Below are 22,625 nucleotides of genomic sequence, written 5' to 3' on the forward strand. Positions count from 1 at the left end.
CCAGGCACTGGGCCAGGCAGAGGGCAGATATGAATGAGCCAGAGCTCTGGTCTCAGTGAGCTCCGTGACTGAGTCATTCCGTAACCACAGACACACCTTCTCCTCCTGCTATCTCTCCCCTTTGTGGCCCTGCTGTCAGAGTGCAGAAATGCAGCTCAAACCTGCACATGATTTTCCAGAGAACTAACTAGCATTTCTTAAGACCGTTGGGATTTCCACAGAGAAATAGTCCTATAATGGTGGGCAACACTCATTTTCATTACCGAGAATTGATTTTTCTTCTAGCTCATCTTTCAAAATGGGTTGGCCAACAAAGAACAACAAATGTAATAACCACCCGAGTAAATGTGGTAAAATCTGCCTTGTTGCCCCACGAGGTAACTTCTCTTCCTGACTAGGAGGGGAATGTTTTAGAGACATATGAGGCAGAAAGTCAGTCTAGAGGGAAAGGTTGTGTAGTGGTGAGGTAGCCACAACTCCCCAGGAGATTAGGCTTGGTTTCTATTCAGCTGCAGTTGCTTAACTTACCTCAATAGTTTTACAGGTGTCCTCCAGCTGGCTGATTACTCCCTGGACGCGATCGTTGCTTCCCACAAGGACAGCAATGCCATCACTGAGCTCAGACTAAGAAGAGAAAGGAGGGGTACAAGGTTTTAGGAGTTTTCTAGTCAGCACTGATTGTAGATAAATCATTGTATTATCCTCATGGATTCCTAATCCAGCGTCCACTGAACCCCTTAGCAGTAACAGTGAGGCGTAGAAGGCCTGGGAGCCTCTGGGTCTTGTAATCAAATTCTGTCTGGATGTGTATATGAGTGCACTTGTCTAGGAAGAAGTGTCTTAGTTTTCACCAAATTCTTAATGGGGACTGTGATCTGACCCTGCTAAAAACATCATAAACACTGAATTATAGATTACAGAGAATAGCATATTCAAGCTAAGTAATTATAAATATTGTTTATAAATTCAGTGGAGTCCAATATGTGACTTCAGGGACCTGAAATGAATTATTTTCCTAGTATAGCTCAGGATCAACTTTACTAGGGAAATGAGGATGGTAAATATTCACTTATTCACTTACTCAACTAATATGCACCTTCTATATGCTAGGTGCACAAATATATACATACTGGACTAAGTCATCACAGACTTGAAACTCTAACATTTGACTCATTCTAAGGGAAGACTTTCAACTTGAAATTCCTCTCCACTTTCCAACACTGGCTGTAGAGCACCCGGGAGCACTGAATGGGGACTTAGGAGATCTACCTGCTTGATCCAACTCTGCCTTTAACTCTTTATGATGTTGGGCAAGTATGTAATCAAGGTGGACCCTAAATTTCTTGGATATAAAGTGAGAAGGTTGGGCCAGAACAGTGGTTGTAAAACATTTTAAAGCTCTGAACCCTTTCTTCAGAAAAAGGAAGTTAATATGGAATCCCAGTAGACAACAGTGAAGCTGCTCTGTCCAAACAGGAACCGTGTAGAAGTCCTGCCAGTCTGTCCTGTCCGGCCCACGTGAGTTCCTAGGGCTCTGAGGAAACTCGTGTGAACAAGTACCAGTCAGTTCTCACACACCATGACCTGAGGGGGATGGGTGGGTGTGGAAAGAAAAGGGGAAATAAATCATAAATGGATTGGAAAATAAATAAGTGTTACAGATGTCTTGCTAATTCCTGCTTTTTTGGCAGTTAGTGGTGTTGCCCAAAAGTTTGGCTTTCACACTTGATTCCGACTCTGACCCTCACAGTAAAACTCTGACCCAAGGCAGGATCTATGACTCTTCACAGAAAGGAGCTGAGAATGGAGATCTTCAAATCCGAGGTGTGGAGAGTGGCTGCATCTGCCTGAGGACACAACAGCACGTTTATCTGCATCAAATGGGCAAGTTGCTACTTGCCGATGGGTGAAGCCAGGTTGGCAAGTTGGTGATATGCTGGGGACATCAGGGTGGGGAGGCTGAGGCCCTGGCGGGCGTGGGGACATGTGCCAAACTGAGAGGAGGCCTTTCAGCAACCGGCCTGGGTTGAAAGCGTAGGAGGCCAGTTTAACCTGCACTTGAAGGCTAACACAGTAGGGGCGGGCTGGGGGAGCAAAGGCCTCGGAGGGGTGTGGGCAATGGAAGCTTCTGTTAGTGAATGAAGAAAAATTCCCGTGTCTGGAGTGGAAAGTTACCCTTTTCTTATCCATAGTCTGCACTTCAAACAGCTCTGACCAGATCTCAACACACTGCTGGTCTAAGGCCACCTCCCAGATGCACAGGTAACAGTGACCCTTGCCCTCTGTGCACCTTCCTGACCCTCGGCACCCCTTCCCTCTCAGGCAGTCCCTTACTCTCCGGGGGATCTAGCACGTGGCCAAGTTTGCACCAGCACGGGACCCCTTCCCACTCCACCCTCTGAGCCACCAGGCCTCAGGGTTGCGTGGCTTGGGCGGTTCCCTTCAGCAAATGGAGCCAATCACAGAGATTTGGAAGGAGCTGGAGCAGCTCTGTTACCTTCTGCCTCTGGAACACGTGAGTTAGGGGAGCCACCTGGCAATCCTTGTGTGCCCCGAAGACCTTGCACAGAGAGCAGGTGGGCACTTCGCAGTTCAGACAGTAGATGTTGATGCGTTCCTCTTCATGCTCCTCACACATGGGTTGGTCAGACTTCTTTTCTGGTCTGGGAGGAGGTGGGCAGATAAGTGTGTCAGCTCCCATTGCAGCAAAGCAGGGGTGGCGGCGGGGGCGGGGGTGTTAGTTTTGCCATTCCAGAAAACTCCCAAGGTCCTGTCCTTGCGTTCAGAGCCCTCCCAATTCAGTTGCCCTTCGGGCTTCGCAGTGGTGTGCTGACAGATCTCTAGCAACCAGGCTGGAGTAGGGGCTAGGACACGCACACTCTGATCTGTAGTGTTTGACGGTTTCTGTGGGGAGCGTTCCCACCGTGGCTGATTTCAAGTTATTAATGGTTTAAAACACAGCTCGTCAAATTCCTGGAAGTTGAACACTGGGCTTTTATGTTAGGAGTGTGCTCCAACACCGTCCCCACACACTTACAAGTCTCTTGAGATACTTTCCAATTAAGAGTATAGAAGGAGTATTTGCTGATTAACTAAATCTCAAGTTTACCCTGGCTTTGCAGAGGCTCTAGGTCCCAATTCTACAGCCTCCAGCAAACACTCCTCCCACCAAACGGTGGATGGAGGTGGGCTGGTGGGGTCCAAATCTCTGATTAGTAGTCTAGGCGCTAGTGCAAAGAGCTCTGTGTAGGAAGGAACATGTCAGTGTGCGTTTCATTAATTTGTTTGGGTCTCTTCCTATCATTAAGAAAACTGAATGTAGGGGCGCCTGGGTGGCTTAGTCGGTTAAGCGTCCGACTTTAGCTCAGGTCATGATCTCGCGGTTCGTGGGTTCGAGCCCCGCGTCGGGCTCTGTGCTGACTGCCAGCTCGGAGCCTGGAGCCTATTTCAGAGTCTGTCACTCCCTCTCTCTCTGACCCCCCCCTGCTCGTGCTGTCTCTCTCTCTCTCCTAGAAATAACTAAAACATTAAAAAAAGAGAATAACTTGTGGAATCACCTGGAGTAGCCCAAGTTCACAGCACGTGGTAGAGCCCTGTACATTTTCCTAACGATCAGCATGACTTATTGTTATGATCAAGATGAAAATTGTGCCAGACCGTGGTGCTCTAGAACCCCTCTGGAGAACATGGTGGGCTGTGGGTGTGGCCTGCTTCTACAAAAACCTGGAATTCTTATATATCCTATCTAAAGACTGAAGTTGTTAATAGTTTTCAGAGGTACCTGAAAAATTAAATACAAATCCAAAACCTTTCTTCATATTCCCAAACACATAGTTATTGATAAGCATGGTTATTTAAAAGATTTGGGACTGAGTTCTTCTGTTATCCAGATCCACTTTTAAAAAACTGCAGGTATTTATGGACTGTGAAACTGATTATTATGGGCCATGAAATCAATTTAGAGGTTATGACCAGCATTGTTAAAATAAAATAGAACAGTAAATACATGAGCTACATGTAGTTAGAATAAGTAATGATATCTGAAACTTTTGTTTCTGGTGGACATAAATATATGTGTATGTATGTACATGCATATGTGTGCATTTGCACATAAGTACACTGGAGACAAAAAAATACATATTTCATATCTATATTTCTATATTCATCCATGTATGTAATGGTCATTGGATCACAACGTAAAATGTACTTCTCATGTGAGACATGAATAAAATGGTTTGTAAACCATTGATACTGATGTGTGGTACCACATATCTGCTGCCCCACAACTCAGAGAAAGGCAGAAAATACATTGATTTACATCTATAAATCACCAGGTAGGAGTCAAGTCAAGGAGACTGAGCTGTTAGGAGAAGACCTGGGTCTACTGAGGAAACTGTATGGGCTTCCAGCCTTGCAATTTTTGTAAAAGGAATTGTTGCCTGGTCTTGTAACGGTATGGTTTCCATGAAGTCTGTAGCCTCCTGACTTGAAATTCTGCCATATCCTTGGAAGTCAGTTGAGAAAAGTAAACTCTGCAGCCAAGAAATGGATCTTCCCGCCCAGGTCTGTTTCCTCCACAAATATGTGAGTTCCATGAAGGCAGGTTTGTCTTGTTTTTGTTTTTTTTTTTTTTTTTGGCTGGATCCCAGTACCCAGAACAATGCCTTGCATAGGGCGGTACTCAGTAAATATTTGTAGAATGAATGAGAAATGAAAGAGACTTTGATAGATTAATGGACAGTATTCCTTGTGCTCTAATTCATCTGGGGAAGGCATGTGAAATATGGGGAAAGCCCGGGGTCACTTGCCACTCATGAGGGGCAAAGTAAGAGACCAGACAACATTCTGGAGACTCCGTTTATGAATGACAAAGCCCTTTGGAGGTTATCTAGAGATTGGAAGTGGTTTGCTCTTTGCTTGGTCAAAGGCTTTCCTGCCTCCTCCACCTTCTGCCCCTTACATCTCCACCTCATAATAATAAATGTCAAGTATGTGTCTGGAGCATATTTACTAGAAAATGGCACAGGTGATGCCTCTGTGGCTCACCTCCCCGGAGCATTTCCTGACAGCAGCCTCTGTCCCATGTGCTTCTGATGTCAGTAGCTCTGACCAGAGCTCAGGTGTGAGTACATATATATGTATACAATATATGTGTGTGTGTATATATGTATACAGTATATTGCAAACACTGGAAATGTGGCCACAGCGATAAGGCTGGATGTTTAGTTTTTGGTTTGGATTATTTTTCCATAATACAATACAGACCGAGAACTACGTCTTGTGTTCCTTATTAGGTTTTTCTTATTCAGGTGGCAACATAGGCCCAGAGGCATCCACCACTTACAAGTGGGTGTATAATAGAAACCTTTAGACAACGTAAAACGTATAACAGACTTGGGTCAAACAGGCATGTAGAACAAAGATGTCAAGGCACTTTCATGAGGGAGAGTGACTGAGCTCACAGCTGTGGCTCAGGGCTCGGCTCCAGATGCCGGCAGCGGCCTCTCGCCACTCAGGGCCGGCCAGTCTCAAGGAGTCGGTAGCCTGCTCTCTCTGGCCGCAGGGGGCTGGGACCATCCTGGTGAATCCTGAAGGCTCGGCGTCTGGTCTTGGGGAGGCATTGCAGGCGGTACCTTTAGGGCCAAATTGATCTTAGAGCTAAATTCCAGCTCAGCCTCTCCTGGTTTTGGTTGTGTGACCTCAGGCAAGGTACTTAACGTCTTTGAGGCTCAGCCTTTATGCATTTCTGGAAATTGGCCTAGGGGTCTTCTAATTAAATACGGCAGAATCAACACATGCCTTTTTTATTTATGTTTCCTGTAAAAATCCCACTAAAATAAGCGTGAGGAAAATTTAAAAATCGCATTCTAGTATAAACAAGGACAACTAGTGGGCTAGATAACAGCAGATGAGAGATGTCGACCACATGCTGGGAACTGAGAACCTCTGGATGAAAGGAAGCGACCTACTTGCGTTGCCTCTTCTTTCTGCTAAGCGCCTCCGGGGAGAAGGCTGAGAGGAGCGAGCTGCCTTGAGCTGTGGGACCCCGAAGGGCTCTGGAGCTGCGGAGGCCAGGTACTCCGAAGGCAGGAGTGGGGGGTGCTGAAAGGTGGAGCACTTTTTTGCATATTTTGGATAATTGCTTGAGGATGTGCTCCACAAAAAACAGTGGAATAAAGTGACAAAGAGAAAGATGTAGGCTCTAGAAAATAAGGGTTCCACCCAGGGAAGAGGAAAAGTAGGTGGCTCACCCATGTGAGGGCCCTGTCCTGATCAGCGGCGGTGACTAGTCCACAGAGAATGTCTAAATTGAAAAATCAAAAAATAGAGTACAGTAGTAGTAGTGGTAGTAGTAGTGGTAGTAGTAGTGGTAGTAGTAGTGGTAGTAGTAGTAGTAGTAGTGGTGGTGGTGTACAGATGTCCCTGGGGGATAACGGACAGAAAAACAGCTAAAACAATTCAGAGTGGTTGGCTCCGGGGAGTGAGCCTTGGGGGTAGAGAGAGAGTGGCGTGGCAGCGTGGGCCTCATTAGAGGTCTCCTAGTGCTATTTGATTGTTTATGTATATGAGTTAGTTTGAGTTAATAAGGTATTAATAATAATCAGAATCTCAGCAGGATGTTGTACAGATTAACACGTGCCTTACACAGGATTCATGTGTAAAGCACCCCAAACAGTGGGTGACACATTAGTTTTACTTATTAAAAAGTTAATTATTATGATTTTTGTGATTAATATCAGTGAAATAAATTCCTTCTCATGTCACCTCTGCAAACTGTGGCCAGCGCACTACCAGGCAGTGACGCGAGAGAAGGCCAGGTTTTGTCGAAATCTACAATGTCGATCTGTCTGTGGGAGGTCAGAGCGGACCAGCCTCTCTCCTTTCTGCCCCCACACCAATGACTGTGAGCCAGAGAGGGTGCATCTCACTCGCAATACCTAAGGTCATTCTAAGGTTGCCTAATGGACTCCGAGGCTCAGGGTTCTGGGCTGGCAAGGCTGCCGGCCTCCAGGGAACACCTGGGTGTTTGCCCCAACGTGTACCTGGGCCCTCTGTGCAACTTGTGATTTTGCTACCAAGTAAAAATGTCCCAAGGCGAGTCTCAAGTTCAAGAAACAACAACGTAAGAAGAACTTGATAATCAGAAAAACACCACTGGCACACCCAGCTCTAAGCTTCATTGTTGGAAATTTGGTTCATTACTTTTACACAGTTTGTGCCCCTGGGCACTTTTTTGGCAGATGTATATGTAGACTTTAAAGTTAAGGATGTGTCTTTTGGTGTTGCTAATGCTACAAGTTTTTTTTTTTTTTTTTTTTTTTTATTTCTAGGAGAGAGAGAGAGAGAGAGAGAGACAGCGTGAGCAGGGGAGGGTCAGAGAGAGAGGGAGTCACAGACTGAAACAGGCTCCAGGCTCTGAGCTGGCAGTCAGCACAGAGCCCAACACGGGGCTCGAACCCACGAACCGCAAGATCATGACCTAAGCGAAAGTTGGACGCTTAACCGACTAAGCCACCCAGGCGCCCCTAATGCTACAAGTTTTAACATCTCTTCTTCTCTGGATTTCATAACATTGTTATTATTTCCAATGTTTCAAGCTCCCCCTGTAGCAAAACTAAATTACTGAAATAAGTAGAACGTCTAAGAAGCTTTTTGGTGTTGCTTAATCATCTGGCACTTATGAAGCAACTATTCTATGTAAGACACTGTACTAGGCACTGGATCAGTTGTTACATAAACACTCTTAATAATTGGTTGATTATTAATTGACTTTTTTTTTTAAGAGACTGTGTATTTGCATTTTAAAGGAATGGAAAACAATGAAATCAGATCTGTGAAGCGACAGCGGCAGCAATAGTATTTTCTTTCTTCCGCAGAGACACCGGCAGCAGGGAAATGGCTGACTCTGTATCTCTGTAATATGTCATCGGTAATTACTCTTCTTCCCCACTTCCATCTAGATCCTGGCACTATCTAATTTAGTTTGAATCTTAAGCAGAAACTAATAGCTATAGTGATTATAATAATTACATGTTAGATTTATGGAACAGCTTTCCTTCTAAGAGCGCAAGGCTCTTAGAGCCCTGCAGATGTTCTGTAAATACATGTCTCCTAATAAGAATCACAATGAGTTCATTTCCAGATGGTCTCAATATTGCTACCAAGCTTTGTGGACTGGACTGACCTGTGTACAATTGAAAACGGGCCCTCACACCACGCCTTCTAGGAATGATCTCCTGCAGTGATGCCTCTAGGAAAGGGGCTCCACAGCCAATGTGATTCGATGAGGAAGAAGCCTTTTTGTTTTTAGTGAATGGCGGCATATACTGAGTATCAGTCAGTCAACAGGCGAATGCTGAGAGTATGCAGCAAATGCAATCTAGAGAGTAGGGAAACTTAACTGAATGCTGTCTCTCCGCCCCCCCCCCCCCCCCCCCCCCCCCCCCCCCCACCAATGTCTCTAAACTCTAAGTTGCTGAAGGGCAGGACTGTGTATTGCTTTGCAACTTCCCAGGGTCCATACAATGATTATGTTAGAGAAATTTGTTTTTTACTATGATCATGTAGACAACTTTAAGGTGAGACTGTCTAAACTAGGAACGGGACTGTTTTGGAAAATGCCATTTCCACTAGTTTTCCTTAAAGTTTCATACTGTAAATCTTCCGCTATGTAGAACTGGGAGCTACAAAGGACCTGTGAAGTGCAGAAATGTCTGAAACACATGTAATGCAAGGCTGAGGGGGTGGGCCACATTATGCCTTTCTCCGTGTTACTGAATGGGCTAGTGTTAATGAATTACTTCATTCTTAAGTTGATGCAAAGGCTTGGGCACCAGCTCCCTTCTCTTTCCAAGAGCGATTCTCACACTGGTAAGGACTCACTTGGAAAAACATTTTCCTATAAGACGATGTCTGTGATTGTCAGACGAGCATGGGATCTGTTGGGACAAACAAACAAATACACAAAACCGGTCTCAGATGCGGGTGTGACACAGGGAGGGACAGTACCTGGTGGACTCCTGCTTGTAGATGTCAATGATGTTTTCCACCAGCAGGTTCCTCTGAAGGCCGTAGATCCCGTGTCTGTCCAGAACCACCTCATGTCTACAGGACGGGCAGCGAAACCGGCCCCCTGATGCCACAGTGGTGCCTCCTCTTGTGGGCAAATACGGGTTAGAGGCCTGTTCTTGCCAAGCAAGAAAGGAGGAATTAAGTAATGCCACGGGTAGCTTTTCTGAGACTTCTTTTCACTCTCTGTTACTATAAGCAAGGTCAACTTCTACTTTAAGTTAGCCATAAGATAGTCCCTCAGGGCCTTAGCAGCAAGTGGGCCTAGAACACAGGGCCAGTACTTTCTCCAGTCAACTGCTGTCTCCCATTTTCGGCATGAGGCCCTTTTCTATCCAGTGTTTTTATAACCAAAAGCTCTAGCCAGAAACTCTAACGTTAATGTCTTAGGCAGCAACTCGTTTACAATTTCGAAGCAGATTCAATGTTTCGAAGGTTTTTTTTTTTTTTTTTTTTAAACGAATAGTAGTCTTAATATTTAAGTAAAATTCGATTTGGGAGTAAGGAGGAGGCAGACAGCAGAGCACAAAGCAAATCATTAAAAAAAAAATGGTTTTCTTGAAAATGAATGTAGCCTTATAAAGTTTTCTAAAAGAATTCACCTACAAGTTGAGGACTTGATTCCAAGAAGAGAGACTCTTTTTTTTACCCCCCAAATACCAAACAGGCTTACCTGGAAAATATCACTGGCACATTTCCTGCACAGGTTATGCTGACAGGGGAGAATGACCACAGGTTTCGTGAACATCTCCAAGCAGATCGGACAGATGAGCTGCTTCTCCAAGTTATCCATGGTCTGCTGCTCTTTGGAAAAAGACTTATAATTCAAAGCTGCGCTCATCTCCTGGCCGTCCCCTGCGCGCTGCCAGGGAAAGTGCGCCCCGAAGGCTTTCTGCAAGTGCTTCCTGGAAATAATTCCAAGGACTGGGTGATCAAGTGTCCTTTATGTTTTTTTCGGTGGAAGACATTGTTTCAGGCCCAGGTTCAGAGGAGGTGCTGGAGCTGTTTTTAGCAGCAGGGAGGGTCACGTGACAGTGGGCTGACTTGTCCATATAAGCCAGTGACAGGATGGATGGACTCTGACAGGTGACAGAGAACAGGAGCCAACATTCCTGCCCCGGGGAGTGAAGACAGTGCGTGGGAAGGAGGGTTACAAACCCCATTTAGACAGAGTTGTGAGGAGAGGGAGGTTGAAGCTGACAGTTGTCAACAACAAATGCAAATGTGCATGCCTAGTCACTGAGCCATGCCCTCTGTGAGCCCTCGGTAAGAACGTGGCGACGGGTTTTTCCAGGAAGGGGCGGGGGGGCGGGGGGGGGGAGGCAGCCCAAGAGTCTAACTGCGTAACGAATGCCATTTCTGTCTGGAGAATTTAGGAAGCGAGTCACCAGAAGTAGTGGGAGCATATCACCTTAAGTGAAAACAAACAAAACATGTCTCAAAAATCATTTTCTTGGCTTCACAAGGGCAATCAACTAAAACGATTTGATTCACATTAACTTTTTCATCTGTGGCCTGGGAAAAATTCCAGTTTAAAAACTGACTTCAGTCCTTCAGCCCTTTTCACCAGGAAAGTATCTATGAAAAAAATCCAAACACCAGTTGATGATCCCACTTTTTTATAAGTTGTGAACAAGATTCTAGTAAATTCTTTCTTCTCCCGCACTGCTCTTCCTCCTCGCTAACCTCCCCCTTCATCCTGTATCCCTACAGCCACTCCCCACACACACATGCCAAAAACACAAAGAAAACTTGGCAATCTTTTAAAATATACGTTTAGTTTGCAACGATAACCAGTAATGAGGTAGCAACTGGCATGTAGGGTAACAGACCCATTATTTCATTTTTCCATAAAGCGGGAAATGGATATCAATGCTGTTGTCAACTGAAGTGAAAATAGGTCCTGCTTCCATATCCGGGTTTATCTGCTCTGAAATACCTACTACACGTACCTCTCGGCATCTGCCGCCGTCTCCTCCAAGTTGATTTTTTTAAATGATAGTTTCCCTGGTCATTTCTGATATTCTTGGTCTGCTCTTGAGTCACAAATAACAATTCTGATATTTGCCAGGATTTTGTGAAACTTTCATCAATATAGTTATTTAAAAATTAAAAATCAGATCAAAAATGAAAAAGAAAAATATCTGTTTATATATAGTTAACTTGTAGGTTTATTTCTCCTTGATTTAAAAATATTCAAGCACTGAACACATCTTGCCAACATATCCCCAGTGTGCACTTAATTACCAGTAAATAGGCCAGTGTGACTGGCTGTGTATGGTCTTACTGCTGTGTGTACTGAAACTTACTTAGAATCTAATACGCTCTATTAACTAATAATGAGTTACATGTATTCATAAACATTTCAGGGATTTGAGGACAATTTTGTTATTCCTTTCACTACCTACTGAAGAACTACAATACAGAAGGGAATTGGTGACATTTTTTTCTTGAGTTAATTCAGTTCACCTGGCTCAGGCAGTTAACCGTGTTTATCGTTACATGGACTATGGAGGTCTGAACACAATATGTGAGTTATTTTTTAGGAAAGATAAAGTTTCTACTGTAAAAGACTCTTCAGTCTAAGAAAAAAGCCCACTTAAACTTATAGTGTGCAATGAGCCAAGCCTATCCTTGTTAGGGGAATTCATTCTTTTTAAAAAAAATTCATTGAGTGTTTATTGTGTGTCCCCTTTGTGTTCAGCTCTGTGGACTGAAAAGCAAACAAGACACAGATTACTGTCCTGAAGGAGCTCAGTCTGACAGAAGAAATAAGACCTGCATGTACAGAACCACAGTACAAAATTTCAGAGTTGGATTAATCAGGAGGGCTTCATGGGCACATGGTATCTGAACTGACCCACTAAGAACTTATGAATCCGTGTGTAGTTACGTGGGGCATAGCTGGGGCTTTCCAAAAGAAGGCACAGAAGCAAAGACCGCGAGGCCCAGGAGTGTGGGCAACGGTCAGAGCGTATGGAGCTTCGGGCTGGAGTGCACAGCGTGCTCCTGACACGCGAGCAGGCCACAGATACGGGGCTGAAGAGTTTTTAACACTTAATAAATCAGGCAACAGGAAGTTGTTGAAAGTTTCTCAGAGCAACATTTCCGTGAGGGCTGCGCACCGGTTAGATCAGTACCACAGTGGTGGCTGGGACAGGGCGAAGGTGGCCTGGACGAAGACCAGACGGGAGGTGGTTGCCATTGCCTAGGGGAGAGGTCATGATTCCCTGGCACTGGGTGATGGCACTGGGGAGGAAAAGGAGGGAAGGGCCTGTGAGGCTATGAAAGTGGACTCCACAGAGGTGACTCGGGTGCTCCGGGTCTGAGCAACCTACCAGTGATGCAGTGACAAGTACACAGTGAGTCAGGAGACACGCCTTCTACCCAGTTTCCATGCCTACCTTGCTTTGTCGTCTTGGGAAACTGACCTCAGCTTGCTTGATTTCTGCTTAATCTGTTTAATCTGTATGTGAGTGGTATTCACAACCTAGGCTTAACAGTATTTGTAGGGAAAAGCAAAACACTTGAAACATTAATTTTGACATCGAGAATCTCCAATTAAATTACGTGATGCTGAGCAGATCCTTATCCTCTCCTCCGTGTTTTGGTTTCTTGCTTTCTGACTTGTACTTTTTCTTCGAACTGCCACTGGGAGGCTACCCAGGAAACTGGCAAGATCATAGGAGTAAGAGTCAAGTTGATGGGTAATTATCACCTTTCCCTCTTTATATTCTTTTTTCCATTCTTTGCTCCTCCCCAATCTCAGAGACCAGCAGTCCGTGGGATGGGCATGTGAGTTAAGAGTGGGACATAGGAATAGCATTCTGTTCTAGGGAAGAAGGAGAAAACTTTAGTGTGTTCCCAAATCATTCACAAATTTCCCTGAATGATCCTGAAAATTCTGAAGCTGAATGAGATTTGAAGCCAACCTCAAGGCTCTGGGATTTCCACAGACGTGAACACCAGCTTAGTTTGCCAAAGGTGTCCTGACTGTACAGGAGTGGTACACAACTTTCCTCCCTTCTCGTACCCCCACTCACCACACCGAGGACAGGAGGCTGAAACCAGTTAGGGGCAGTTTTACATAGGGGATTGGTTTAGTTGGAAGCCCCAATCACCCCCATTACTGAGTTGCACCAAACGAGGGCAGGGGTATGTTCACACACATGGAGGACCTGAAGCACAATGACCATTGCTTTCAGCCCCTGGAGGACCGGCAGTTTACCAACCCCCCAAATAAGTCAGAGGAAGCAAGATGGCTCCCTAAGAACCTGACTCTATGCCCAATGGCAGAGTTGGCATTAAGGCATGATAACAAAAAGAGAAGACTTTTGACTTCTTTCAACCTCTAGCAACTAGGCCGAATGGACCCCGGCTTCAGGGGTCAGAGCATAGGAGTGAAATGTGGATTTCAGTGTGTTTTTCATCTCAGGAAGGAAGAAAAGGGAGTTCTAAAGTCTGTTTTAGTACTATGGTTGACCCTTTTTTTATGGTACACTACTATAAATGTACTTTCTCTTCCTTATGATTTTCGTAATAACATTTTCTTTTCTCTAGCTTACTTTATTGTACATAATACATGTAACATAAAAATATATGGTAATTAACTGTTTATTTTATCAATAGGGCTTATGGTCAACAGTAGGCTATTAGTAGTTAAATTTTGAAGGAGTCAAAAATTATATGTGGATTTTAAACTGCACGGGGGTTCAGCACCCCTAACCTCCACGTTGTTCAAGGGTCAACTGTATATTGCCACAACAAACATAATAAATCTGTACAGAGTACCAATCACTACTTACAATAGCTCTTTATAATAGATACTATTTCCATTGAACCAACTGTAGCTCAACCAAGTAGTTGCCTAGTCGTATGACTGCTGGTGTGAAGCAGATTTAGAGACACATCTTTCGACTACAGAGCCCACGACCTCACCTACTAAGCTATACCACACCCGTGATGCTCTATAGCACACTTTCCACTAGAATTGTCTGCAATGATGTAAATGTTCTATATCTGTAATGTCTAACCTCTGTCCAAACCTCTATCCAAAGGTGGCTATTGAGTACTCTAAATGTGTAAAATGCAATTCAAGAGTTTTAAGTGTTATTAATTTCAACTTGTGTTCAAACAACCATATGTGGCTAGTGGTTACCACATTGGACAACCAGCTCTAAAATATGTGACATAAAAAAATCTTGGAGAATTGGAGTGTGTTTGAAGGTTCTCCAATAGGAACAGGGTCCCCTTCTTTTGGTGAATTTTACACCTCCTGGTCAGTGGTATGAGATTCTTCTAAGCCTAGAATAGTTAAAAGAGCAACATCAACTCTTCATCCCAACTTGCAAAACAAGAGAGACCATCTTGGGAATAGGAGGCATCAGAAGAGTCCCAGGAAATCAGGGTCAGGAGTGCTAACTTTCCTGAGGATTCCAGAATGTTCTCAGCATTTCATTTACCTGTGTTCTCTTTGTCTCTTTAGCACAGGTAATTGAAAATCCAGGTACTTGAAAATCATCAAGGCTTAGCTCAAGGAGCTAGTCATTCATCAAACAGAGCAGCAGGCTTGTGGGTCCGATGCAAGGTGGAGCTAAAAGGATGTAAAAAATTGAGAGTAGTTTGAAGCAAAGCAGTGAGGCAGAGAGACTGTAGCCCTGCTGGAAGGAAGAGAAAACAAAAGGCGCTAGAATGCTGACCTTGCTTCTGGCTCAATGTCTAAGGTAGAGAGGGAGGAGAATTCCTTCTACTACCCACCAGAGGGGAGAAAGGTGGTGGCTGGCTAAATCAATCAAACAGGGAAAGAACACCAGATGATGTGGATGTGGAAGCAGAGAGTTAGAGACTGCTGAAGAAAGAGGTTTATTTAGCCCGGGACACTAGGGCATGAGTAGACCAGGACCTCAGGTCAGCGCCAGCACCAGTCACACATCTCTTGAAAATCAATTTAATTCCATGCCAAAACAAAGATCCATTCTTAATGTTGTGCAGACCAGGCCCTCTTAAAACCAAGACAATGAGGTTATTAATTCTTCCATCCATCCATCCATCCATCCATCCATCCATCCATCCATCCATCCATCCGTCTCTCCCTCTCACTATCCCTCCCTCTATTAGTGAGAGCAGTAATACATAAGGCAGTACTTCATTTGGGATTTAGATGGGATGGTGTTCCAAGAGCCAGGCTCTGTTGATCAGTCCTGTTAGATATAACCCATCTGACCTCAGGAGGCATATGTAGAGTATGTTATTTCTTTTGGTATTCTGGAGTTCAGGGTGTGATCTAGAAAAGCACTTTCTAACCATTATTTAGCCATATAGAAACTTTACAAGTTACTTGAAAAAAATATAACCCAGAACTCTTTCCAATAAAAAGATTCTTGCAATCTTTTTACACCAAGCCCTCCTGACATCTATAAAATACTTAACATTTTTCTTCTGTTTACATTGTCAGTCTCTTCAATTTAGCTGTCTGGAAATAGGGAGCTAGGATATACGATTTAACATTTTTTTAATGAAAAGAAACATTTTACAAAATATAAAATTAAATGAGTTAACTTGAAAAGTACTTTACAGAAGCTAATACCATGGCATTTCTTTCTTTAGACAGTTTGCAAACTTCTGGCTGTAAGCTTTTCTTCTTGATAATTTCTCCTCCAAATCCATTGTTTATACATGTCTATTTATCATAAATATCTCTGAGGATATGTTAGAAAATTAACATATTTTACTTTCCTCTGAACATCTCGTGGCATAATTCAAATACCAGAAATATATAGTGACAGCCTCAAACAAGTAAATACTTAGCCTAAAGCCTTCCCAATGGCCATGTCTGAACGTATCTAGGCTCCAGGTCCTTCTCGACTCTCACCTTCAGCACATACAACCCTTCTGACTTTCCCTTCACCTCAGCCTCCTGATTGAGTTTTCTGAAATTCACTCTTGCTTTCTGCAATCTGAGTCTCATGTCACTCCTTATTTAAATCACACTAATAGTCATATTACCCATAGGATAAAAACATTAATCCTCACTGTGGTCTCTAAGGCCTGACATGATCTGGCCCCTACCTACCTCTCTGACCCAACTATCAAATAGAAATAAGAGGTGAGTGACAAATTATATATAATTATAAATTTCTAATAGCCACATTAAAAGACAGAAACGAAGGACATTAATATTGATATATTTTCTTTACCCCCGAATATGAACTATTATTTTAACATGTAATCGGTACTTTAAAAAATGGGATCTCTGTGAATAGAGATAGTTTTACTTTTCCTTCCAGTCTAGAGGTCTCTTACTTCATTTTTCTTGCCTTTTTGTACGGGCCAGACACCTCAGAATGGGTATCAGTGCTTTGTTCCTGATCTTGGGAGGAAAGCATTCATACTATTAAGTAATACGTTAAGTGTGTGTTTTTCACTGAGGCCTTTTATCAGGTTGAAGAAGTTTCGTTCCCTTCCCTTCCACATTTGCTGATAGTTTTAAAAATCAGGGGATGATGAATTTTGTCAAATGTTTATTCTGCGTCAAACTAAGAAGATCATGGTGTTACTCTTCTTTAGTCTGTTTATTATGATGAATTGTTGATTTCTTTTTCTTTCTTTTTTTTTTTTTTTTATTTCTAGGAGAGAGAGAGAGACAGCATGAACAGGGGAGGGTCAGAGAGAGAGGGAGTCACAGACTCTGAAACAGGCTCCAGGCTCTGAGCTGGCAGTCAGCACAGAGCCCGACGCAGGGCTAGAACCCACGAACAGCGAGATCATGACCTAAGCGAAAGTCGGACGCTTAACCGACTGAGCCACCCGGGCGCCCCGAATTGTTGATTTCTGAATGTTCAACCAGTCTTGTATTCTTGAGGGAAAATCCCATGGAGTTATGCTGCATTTTCCTTTTTTGTATTGTGGAGTTAATTGACTAATATTTTGCTTAAAATTTTTACATCTATGTTCATGAAGGTCTGTTGTTTTCTTTTCTTTTCTTTTTTATAATGTCTTTTCCTGGTTTTGGATCAGGATAATGTTGGCTTCATAGCAAGCTGGACAGCATTTCCTCTTCTTCAATTTTCTGAAAGTCTGTTTAGAATTGGTATTATTTCTTCCTTAATTGTTTGGTAGAATTCACCACAGAAGCCATCTGGGCCTAGTGTTTTCTTTATGAGACAAATATATGAGTTAATACATGGAAAGTAACTAAAACTGTGGTTGGCTTACAGGAAGTGCTGTTAGCTGTTAATTTTTTAAAAATATGTCTAAAATTTCCATTAAAGTTTATAAATGCGTACTGGAGAAATTAGAAAATATTTTAAACTTTTTTTAAAAATATTTTTTATTTATTTCTAGGGGAGAGAGAGAGAGAGACAGCCTGAGCAGGGGAGGGTCAGAGAGAGAAGGAGTCACAGACTCTGAAACAGGCTCCAGGCTCTGAGCTGGCTGTCAGCACAGAGCCCGACGCGGGGCTCAAACCCATGAACAGCGAGATCATGACCTGAGCGAAAGTCGGACGCTTAACCGACTAAGCCACCCAGGCGCCCCTTTAAACTTCTAAGAAAGAAAAAAAAATCACAGTGATGCTACTATCCAAAGATCACTACTATCAATATTTTAATTTATTCTTCAGTCTTTTCTACAAATAATTAATGCTTGTTTATATTGTTACTGTTTATATTGCTCTGCATGCCATTTATTAACTTAGCATTTGATTAACATTTCCCATGTCAACAGTTCTTGATAAATATAATTTTAATGGTGATATATGCCCCATTAAATGGTCATAATGTAATTTATCTATCATTTTGTATTTTTAGAATTGTCCTAATTTCCCTCCACGGTAGCTCCAAGCATCTCTTTTCTGTATTCCCATATATATTTATATAAACACACAGGCAAACTCTCAGAATATTCCCTCCAGGCCTTCTTTTTATGGTACTGTTAACATACACTGTTAATAGTTAATGTTTACAGTGTGTTTACTATGTACTAGGCACTGTAATAAGGGTATTATTATTATCATCCCTACTTAACAAACGAGGAAACTGAAGTACCATGATGTCAAGCAACTTGCCCACTGTCACTAGGTAGGGAATGTGAAAGCCAAGATAGGCCATCAGGTTCCAAAGCCCATGTGACTGGCTACTGTGTAATAGTGCCTCTCAGCTTATACTTCTATACTTTTTACATTTTTTTAATGTTTACTTTTGTGAGACAGAGAGATCAGATCGTGAGCAGGAGAGGGGCAGAGAGAGAGGCAGACACAGAATCCAAAACAGGCTGCAGGCTCTGAGCTGTCAGCACAGAGCCCGACACAGGGCTTCAGCCCATGAACCGTGGGATCATGACCTGAGCTAAAGTCAGATGCTTAACCAACTGAGCCACGTAGGTAACCCCTTTAGACTATTTAATAAGAATTCCATTCATATCTAAGTTGCTGATCCTGAGATGTTTGAGTTCTTGCCCAGCTCACCTACCTAACGATGTGCTCCCACGTGGATTTGGGGAGCATGCCTTCCACTTATTACCCATTCCTTGCTCTTTTAGTCATTTATAATTTCACTGCCAGCTCCTCCAGTCAGCCAGTCAGAGTGCTCATAATCTCAACTGGAAACTGGGACCTATCATCTGATAAAAGGATTCCTTTTCTTACTTTATAAATTTCTTTTTATGAAAATGATATATATTTTTTAATGTTTATTTTTGAGAGAGAGAGAGAGAGACAGTATGAGTGGGTAAGGGGCAGAGAGAAGGGGAGACACAGAATCCAAAGCAGGCTCAAGGTTCTGAGCTGTCAGCACAGAGCCTGATGCAGGGCTGAAACTCATGACTTGTGAGATCATGACCTGAGCTAAAGTCAGACACAACCGACTGAGTCACCCAGGCGCGCCAATATGGTATATTTTAAACGAATCACTACACATTCAATTTAAAGACTTTATCGAAAAGAGTAAAGTAAGATAAAAATGGAGACTGCCCTAGAAAATGAAAGATACATCAATAAAATGCAGTAGGTTGTATACATTAGTAACAATGTATACATTAGCGTATACACATATTAATTATATATATAATATACACTAATATATATATTAGTAACAAAAATACAAGTTGCCTAGAATCCTAAAATGAACATGAAATAAAAGATTATCATTTACTAACTGCGGTCCTCAGAAAAGGTAATATTTCTGCCTTCGTCTTTGTAAATTTATGTTCTGTGTTGAGAACGGCAGTGTGGTTTCAACAGCTTTTTAACGGCTGTATTCTAGCAAATTAGAATAGGGAGCATCTATTACTAGAAAAGCCTTTGTGCGTGTTCCGCTCCATCTCTGAATCTTTCAGTGAGTGAGTATTTAGTTTGTTCTTGTCTTTAGCAAACTAGACTGTGCTCAAAACCGGCCCTAAGCAGAACTTTTCCCCATTTAATTCCTTTCCCGCGCTGCTCTCCCGTTCTCCACGGCTGCCCCCCAAGAGGAAGCTGGGGGCTTGGGCCGCCGGCTTCCAGGTTCAAGGCCTTCCGCTCGCTCCCGCCCCCGGGCCGGCGGCAGTGACGCGCGCAGAGCCGAAGGCGGGCGGGCCGCGCTCGCCCTCGGCTCCGCGCCAAGTTCAAGACCGCCGGCGTCCTTTTCCAAGTTCAGTGTTTTCTTGCGTTCTTTTGTTTTTCTGCCAGTAACCCCCCTCCCCCAAATATGGGCGGTTGAGTATCAAGTGGGTCCTTGGAAGTGCAGCGACCGATTACAAATCACAAAGGAAGTGGGAACAGATGTGACTGCAATCTGTAGCCCTTTTTGGACAGAAAAAGAACCAGTTTCGTGAACCTCCCGAAGTAAATGGGTCTAAGAAGTTTAGGCTGTAAGAATAAAGTGCGTCAGCACCCACGCCCGTCGTCTGGGGACTCTCAGGGAGCGGTCACCTCGGGTGCGCGAGTCCGTCGCTCGCCTCGCAGCTGACCTCGGGGTCCACCTGGGGGGAGCGAGAATCGGAAGAAAAACGGCCGCGGAGAAAAGGACTGGAGGATGCGGGCATCGATCCCGCTACCTCTCGCATGCTAAGCGAGCGCTCTACCATTTGAGCTAATCCCCCGCCGCTGGGCTCGGCCGGCTCTCTCCTCCCCTAGAGACAGCGCGGTCGGGGCCTCGAAACGGAAAACGCTTCTCCCGGCCACGTCCCCGGTCCCGCCTCCCGGCTGAGGCCCCAGGAGCAAACGGAGACGCGCTCCCCTTCGGGCCGGAGTCGAACCGGCGACCTAAGGGGACTCGAGACGCGGCGCCCGCGGTCCCCGCGCCGCCAGCCGAGCCGCCGTCTCTCCGCGCCCCCTCGTTCCCGAGCTTCGGGTGCTTTCGGCCGCGTTTCCCTCCCGACTGCCAGGCGGGCGGATCCGAAGACCCCCGGCCCCCGGCCCCGCGTGGGCGGCGCCCCGTCGCCCCGGGGCGCTGAGGAAGGCGCGCGGCGGCGGCCCGGGGCCCCCCTCTGTGCTCAGGGAAGTCGGGAGACGCCGCCGCCGACGGAGGCGAACCAGGGCCGCGACCCCTCGCCGGGCGCAGACCCACGAACCCACTTCGGCGCTTGTTACGAGGACGCGTCGTCCCCGCTCGGGGAGGCACCACGTATGTCACACGGGGGTGCCAGGAGGCCCAAACGGAGGGAAAGTACAAGCGTTTCCGAGCGTTCGTCGGAAGGGGCCCGTGGAAAGGGCGCCACTCGTACAAAGGGGGCAAAAAGCAGGCGTTGTCTCCTTCGAGCCGGAATCGAACCAGCGACCTAAGGATGCCTCTCGCCGGGAGCCAGCTACAGTCCTCCGCTCCACCAGCTGAGCCACCGAAGGGACGGGCGGCCGCCCGGGCCCCGGGGCCTCGACTTCCCAGACCCCGGGCGAGCGCCGCGGGCGGGAGAGCGCACGGAGCATGCGTGCTCGGGGGACGGGGCGGGGCGCTGTGGCACGCGTGCGCAGAAGCACAGCGCGGCGCCCCCCGCGGCCCCCGCAGACCCCCGCAAGGCCGCCGACTCGTGTGTCCGGGGCGAGTGGGCCCGGGGCCGCGCGGCTCCGACGCCGCCTTCCCGGGCGAGTCCTTTCCTGCCCCGTGTTGGCGGAGGCCGCCCGAGTGCGGCCTCACCCCTGCAAGCCGTACGTCCCCTCGGCGCCCTCCTGCGCGCAGGGCCAGTGGCGCAATGGATAACGCGTCTGACTACGGATCAGAAGATTGCAGGTTCGACTCCTGCCTGGCTCGCTTTTTGTCAGTGAGTTTTAAATGAAAACCAAAGACCAGTAGTTCTTCGGGGGTCCTCAGACCACGGATGCCGGGAGTGTTCTACCGCACTGGAGGCCGGAGCCTGCTGCGCGTCGCCTCCGGGGCTGCCCCGTCGAACTTTCTCGATCACCGGGGGAAGCCGCCCGCGTGCGACCCTGCTGGCGAGAGCGCCTCAGCCGCGGGGGGGTGGGGGGGTGGGGGGCGCGCCGCCGGGACCCCGGGGGCAGCTCCTCAGGGGACGTGGAGCCGCGGCGGCGGCCTCAGCCGTCGGGGCTTGTAAGATAGTTGAAGACTTCGGTCCCAAGTCGCCAGAAAAACTGGCCAAACTGGCCCCGCGGTGCGGACGGAAGAAGGGGAAGGTCTTCGTGATTCGGTTCCTGTTTCTCATTTCGTCTCCATCAGGGTGTTGAGCCCCTCCTCGGTTGTCAGCACAGCATAAAACCGTCGAATTATGTGGGCTCTGTCCCCAAGGGCCTTTTAACTGGGAGGGCATAATGTTGGTTTGAATAAATTGCGTTTAATTTTGAAGTTACCGATCTTGTTTGTGGAGAGTAGTTTAGAAGTCTCGTAAAGCTCCTCAAGGGAGATAGCAATTCCCAAAAGTAAAAAAGCTTTTAAAAAAATGTGCAGTTCGAGAAGAGATAAGTCAGCGAAGAGAAAATGTGGGTTTAGGGGAGAGGAGTAGTTTTCAGGTGGGAAAGCAGCTTCCTTAAGGCTACAGAGACGGTGAGAGGGAGCTAAAAACCGGGGGGAGGGTGGGCGAGTACAGACAATTTGAACAAAATGGTGGTGGCTTTTATGTTTGTTTCCTAGTGAACGTTTTGCCGTTGTCTGAGGTAACAAGCTGACGTAGGTTTCAAGTTACGCAGTGTTCCTGAGAGTTTAAAAAATTACCTCTGTGGTCGAATGGATCAAGAAGATGTGGTTTATCTATACCACGGAATACTACATGGCACTGAGAAAGTGAAATCTGGCCACGTGTAGCAACATGGATGGACCTTGAGGGTGTCATGCTCAGCGAAATAAGTCAGGCAGAGAAGGACAAATACCACATGTTTGCACGTATAGGAGGATTAGGAGGAACTTAACAGAGGACCATGGGGGAGAAGAAGGGGGAAAATGGTGGGGGAGGGGGAGGGAGGCAAACCATGAGAGACTCTCGAATGTTGAGAACAAACTGAGGACTGATGGGTGGGGGGGAGGAGGGGGGGATGGGCATGGAGGGGGGCACTTGTGGGGATGAGCACTGGGTGTTATATGGAAACCAGCTTGACAATAAAGTTTTATTTGTAAAAAAAAAAAAAAATTACCTCTGTG

The 22,625-nt window shown here is 45.6% G+C and overlaps 1 protein-coding gene and 3 non-coding genes across 6 annotated transcripts in view; 1 reads left to right on the top strand and 3 right to left on the bottom strand.

Annotated features, from left to right (window-relative positions):
* The window catches only part of TRIM55 (tripartite motif containing 55), a 40,629-nt gene extending 30,719 nt beyond the window's left edge, over positions 1–9,910 (bottom strand). For all 3 annotated transcript variants that reach the window (XM_039246988.1, XM_039246987.1, XM_039246986.1), the window contains exons 1-4: positions 9,743–9,910; positions 9,010–9,182; positions 2,498–2,663; positions 529–624 (exon numbers count right to left, since the gene is read on the bottom strand). In XM_039246988.1, coding sequence (XP_039102919.1) covers positions 529–624; positions 2,498–2,663; positions 9,010–9,182; positions 9,743–9,910 — 603 coding nt within the window. The remainder of the gene's footprint in view (positions 1–528; positions 625–2,497; positions 2,664–9,009; positions 9,183–9,742) is intronic.
* Positions 9,911–20,069: 10,159 nt separating this feature from the next.
* TRNAA-AGC lies at positions 20,070–20,142 on the bottom strand. The gene has a single exon. It is a non-coding gene; the product is annotated as a tRNA-Ala (tRNA).
* Positions 20,143–20,792: 650 nt separating this feature from the next.
* Positions 20,793–20,884, bottom strand: TRNAY-GUA. The gene is given in 2 exon segments: positions 20,793–20,828; positions 20,848–20,884. It is a non-coding gene; the product is annotated as a tRNA-Tyr (tRNA).
* Positions 20,885–21,214: 330 nt separating this feature from the next.
* Positions 21,215–21,287, top strand: TRNAR-ACG. Its single transcript has one exon. It is a non-coding gene; the product is annotated as a tRNA-Arg (tRNA).
* Positions 21,288–22,625: the final 1,338 nt, after the last annotated feature.

This window comes from Hyaena hyaena, unplaced genomic scaffold (genome assembly GCF_003009895.1).
Source record: "Hyaena hyaena isolate Hyena2069 unplaced genomic scaffold, ASM300989v1 scaffold_287, whole genome shotgun sequence".
Classification (NCBI taxonomy): domain Eukaryota; kingdom Metazoa; phylum Chordata; class Mammalia; order Carnivora; family Hyaenidae; genus Hyaena; species Hyaena hyaena.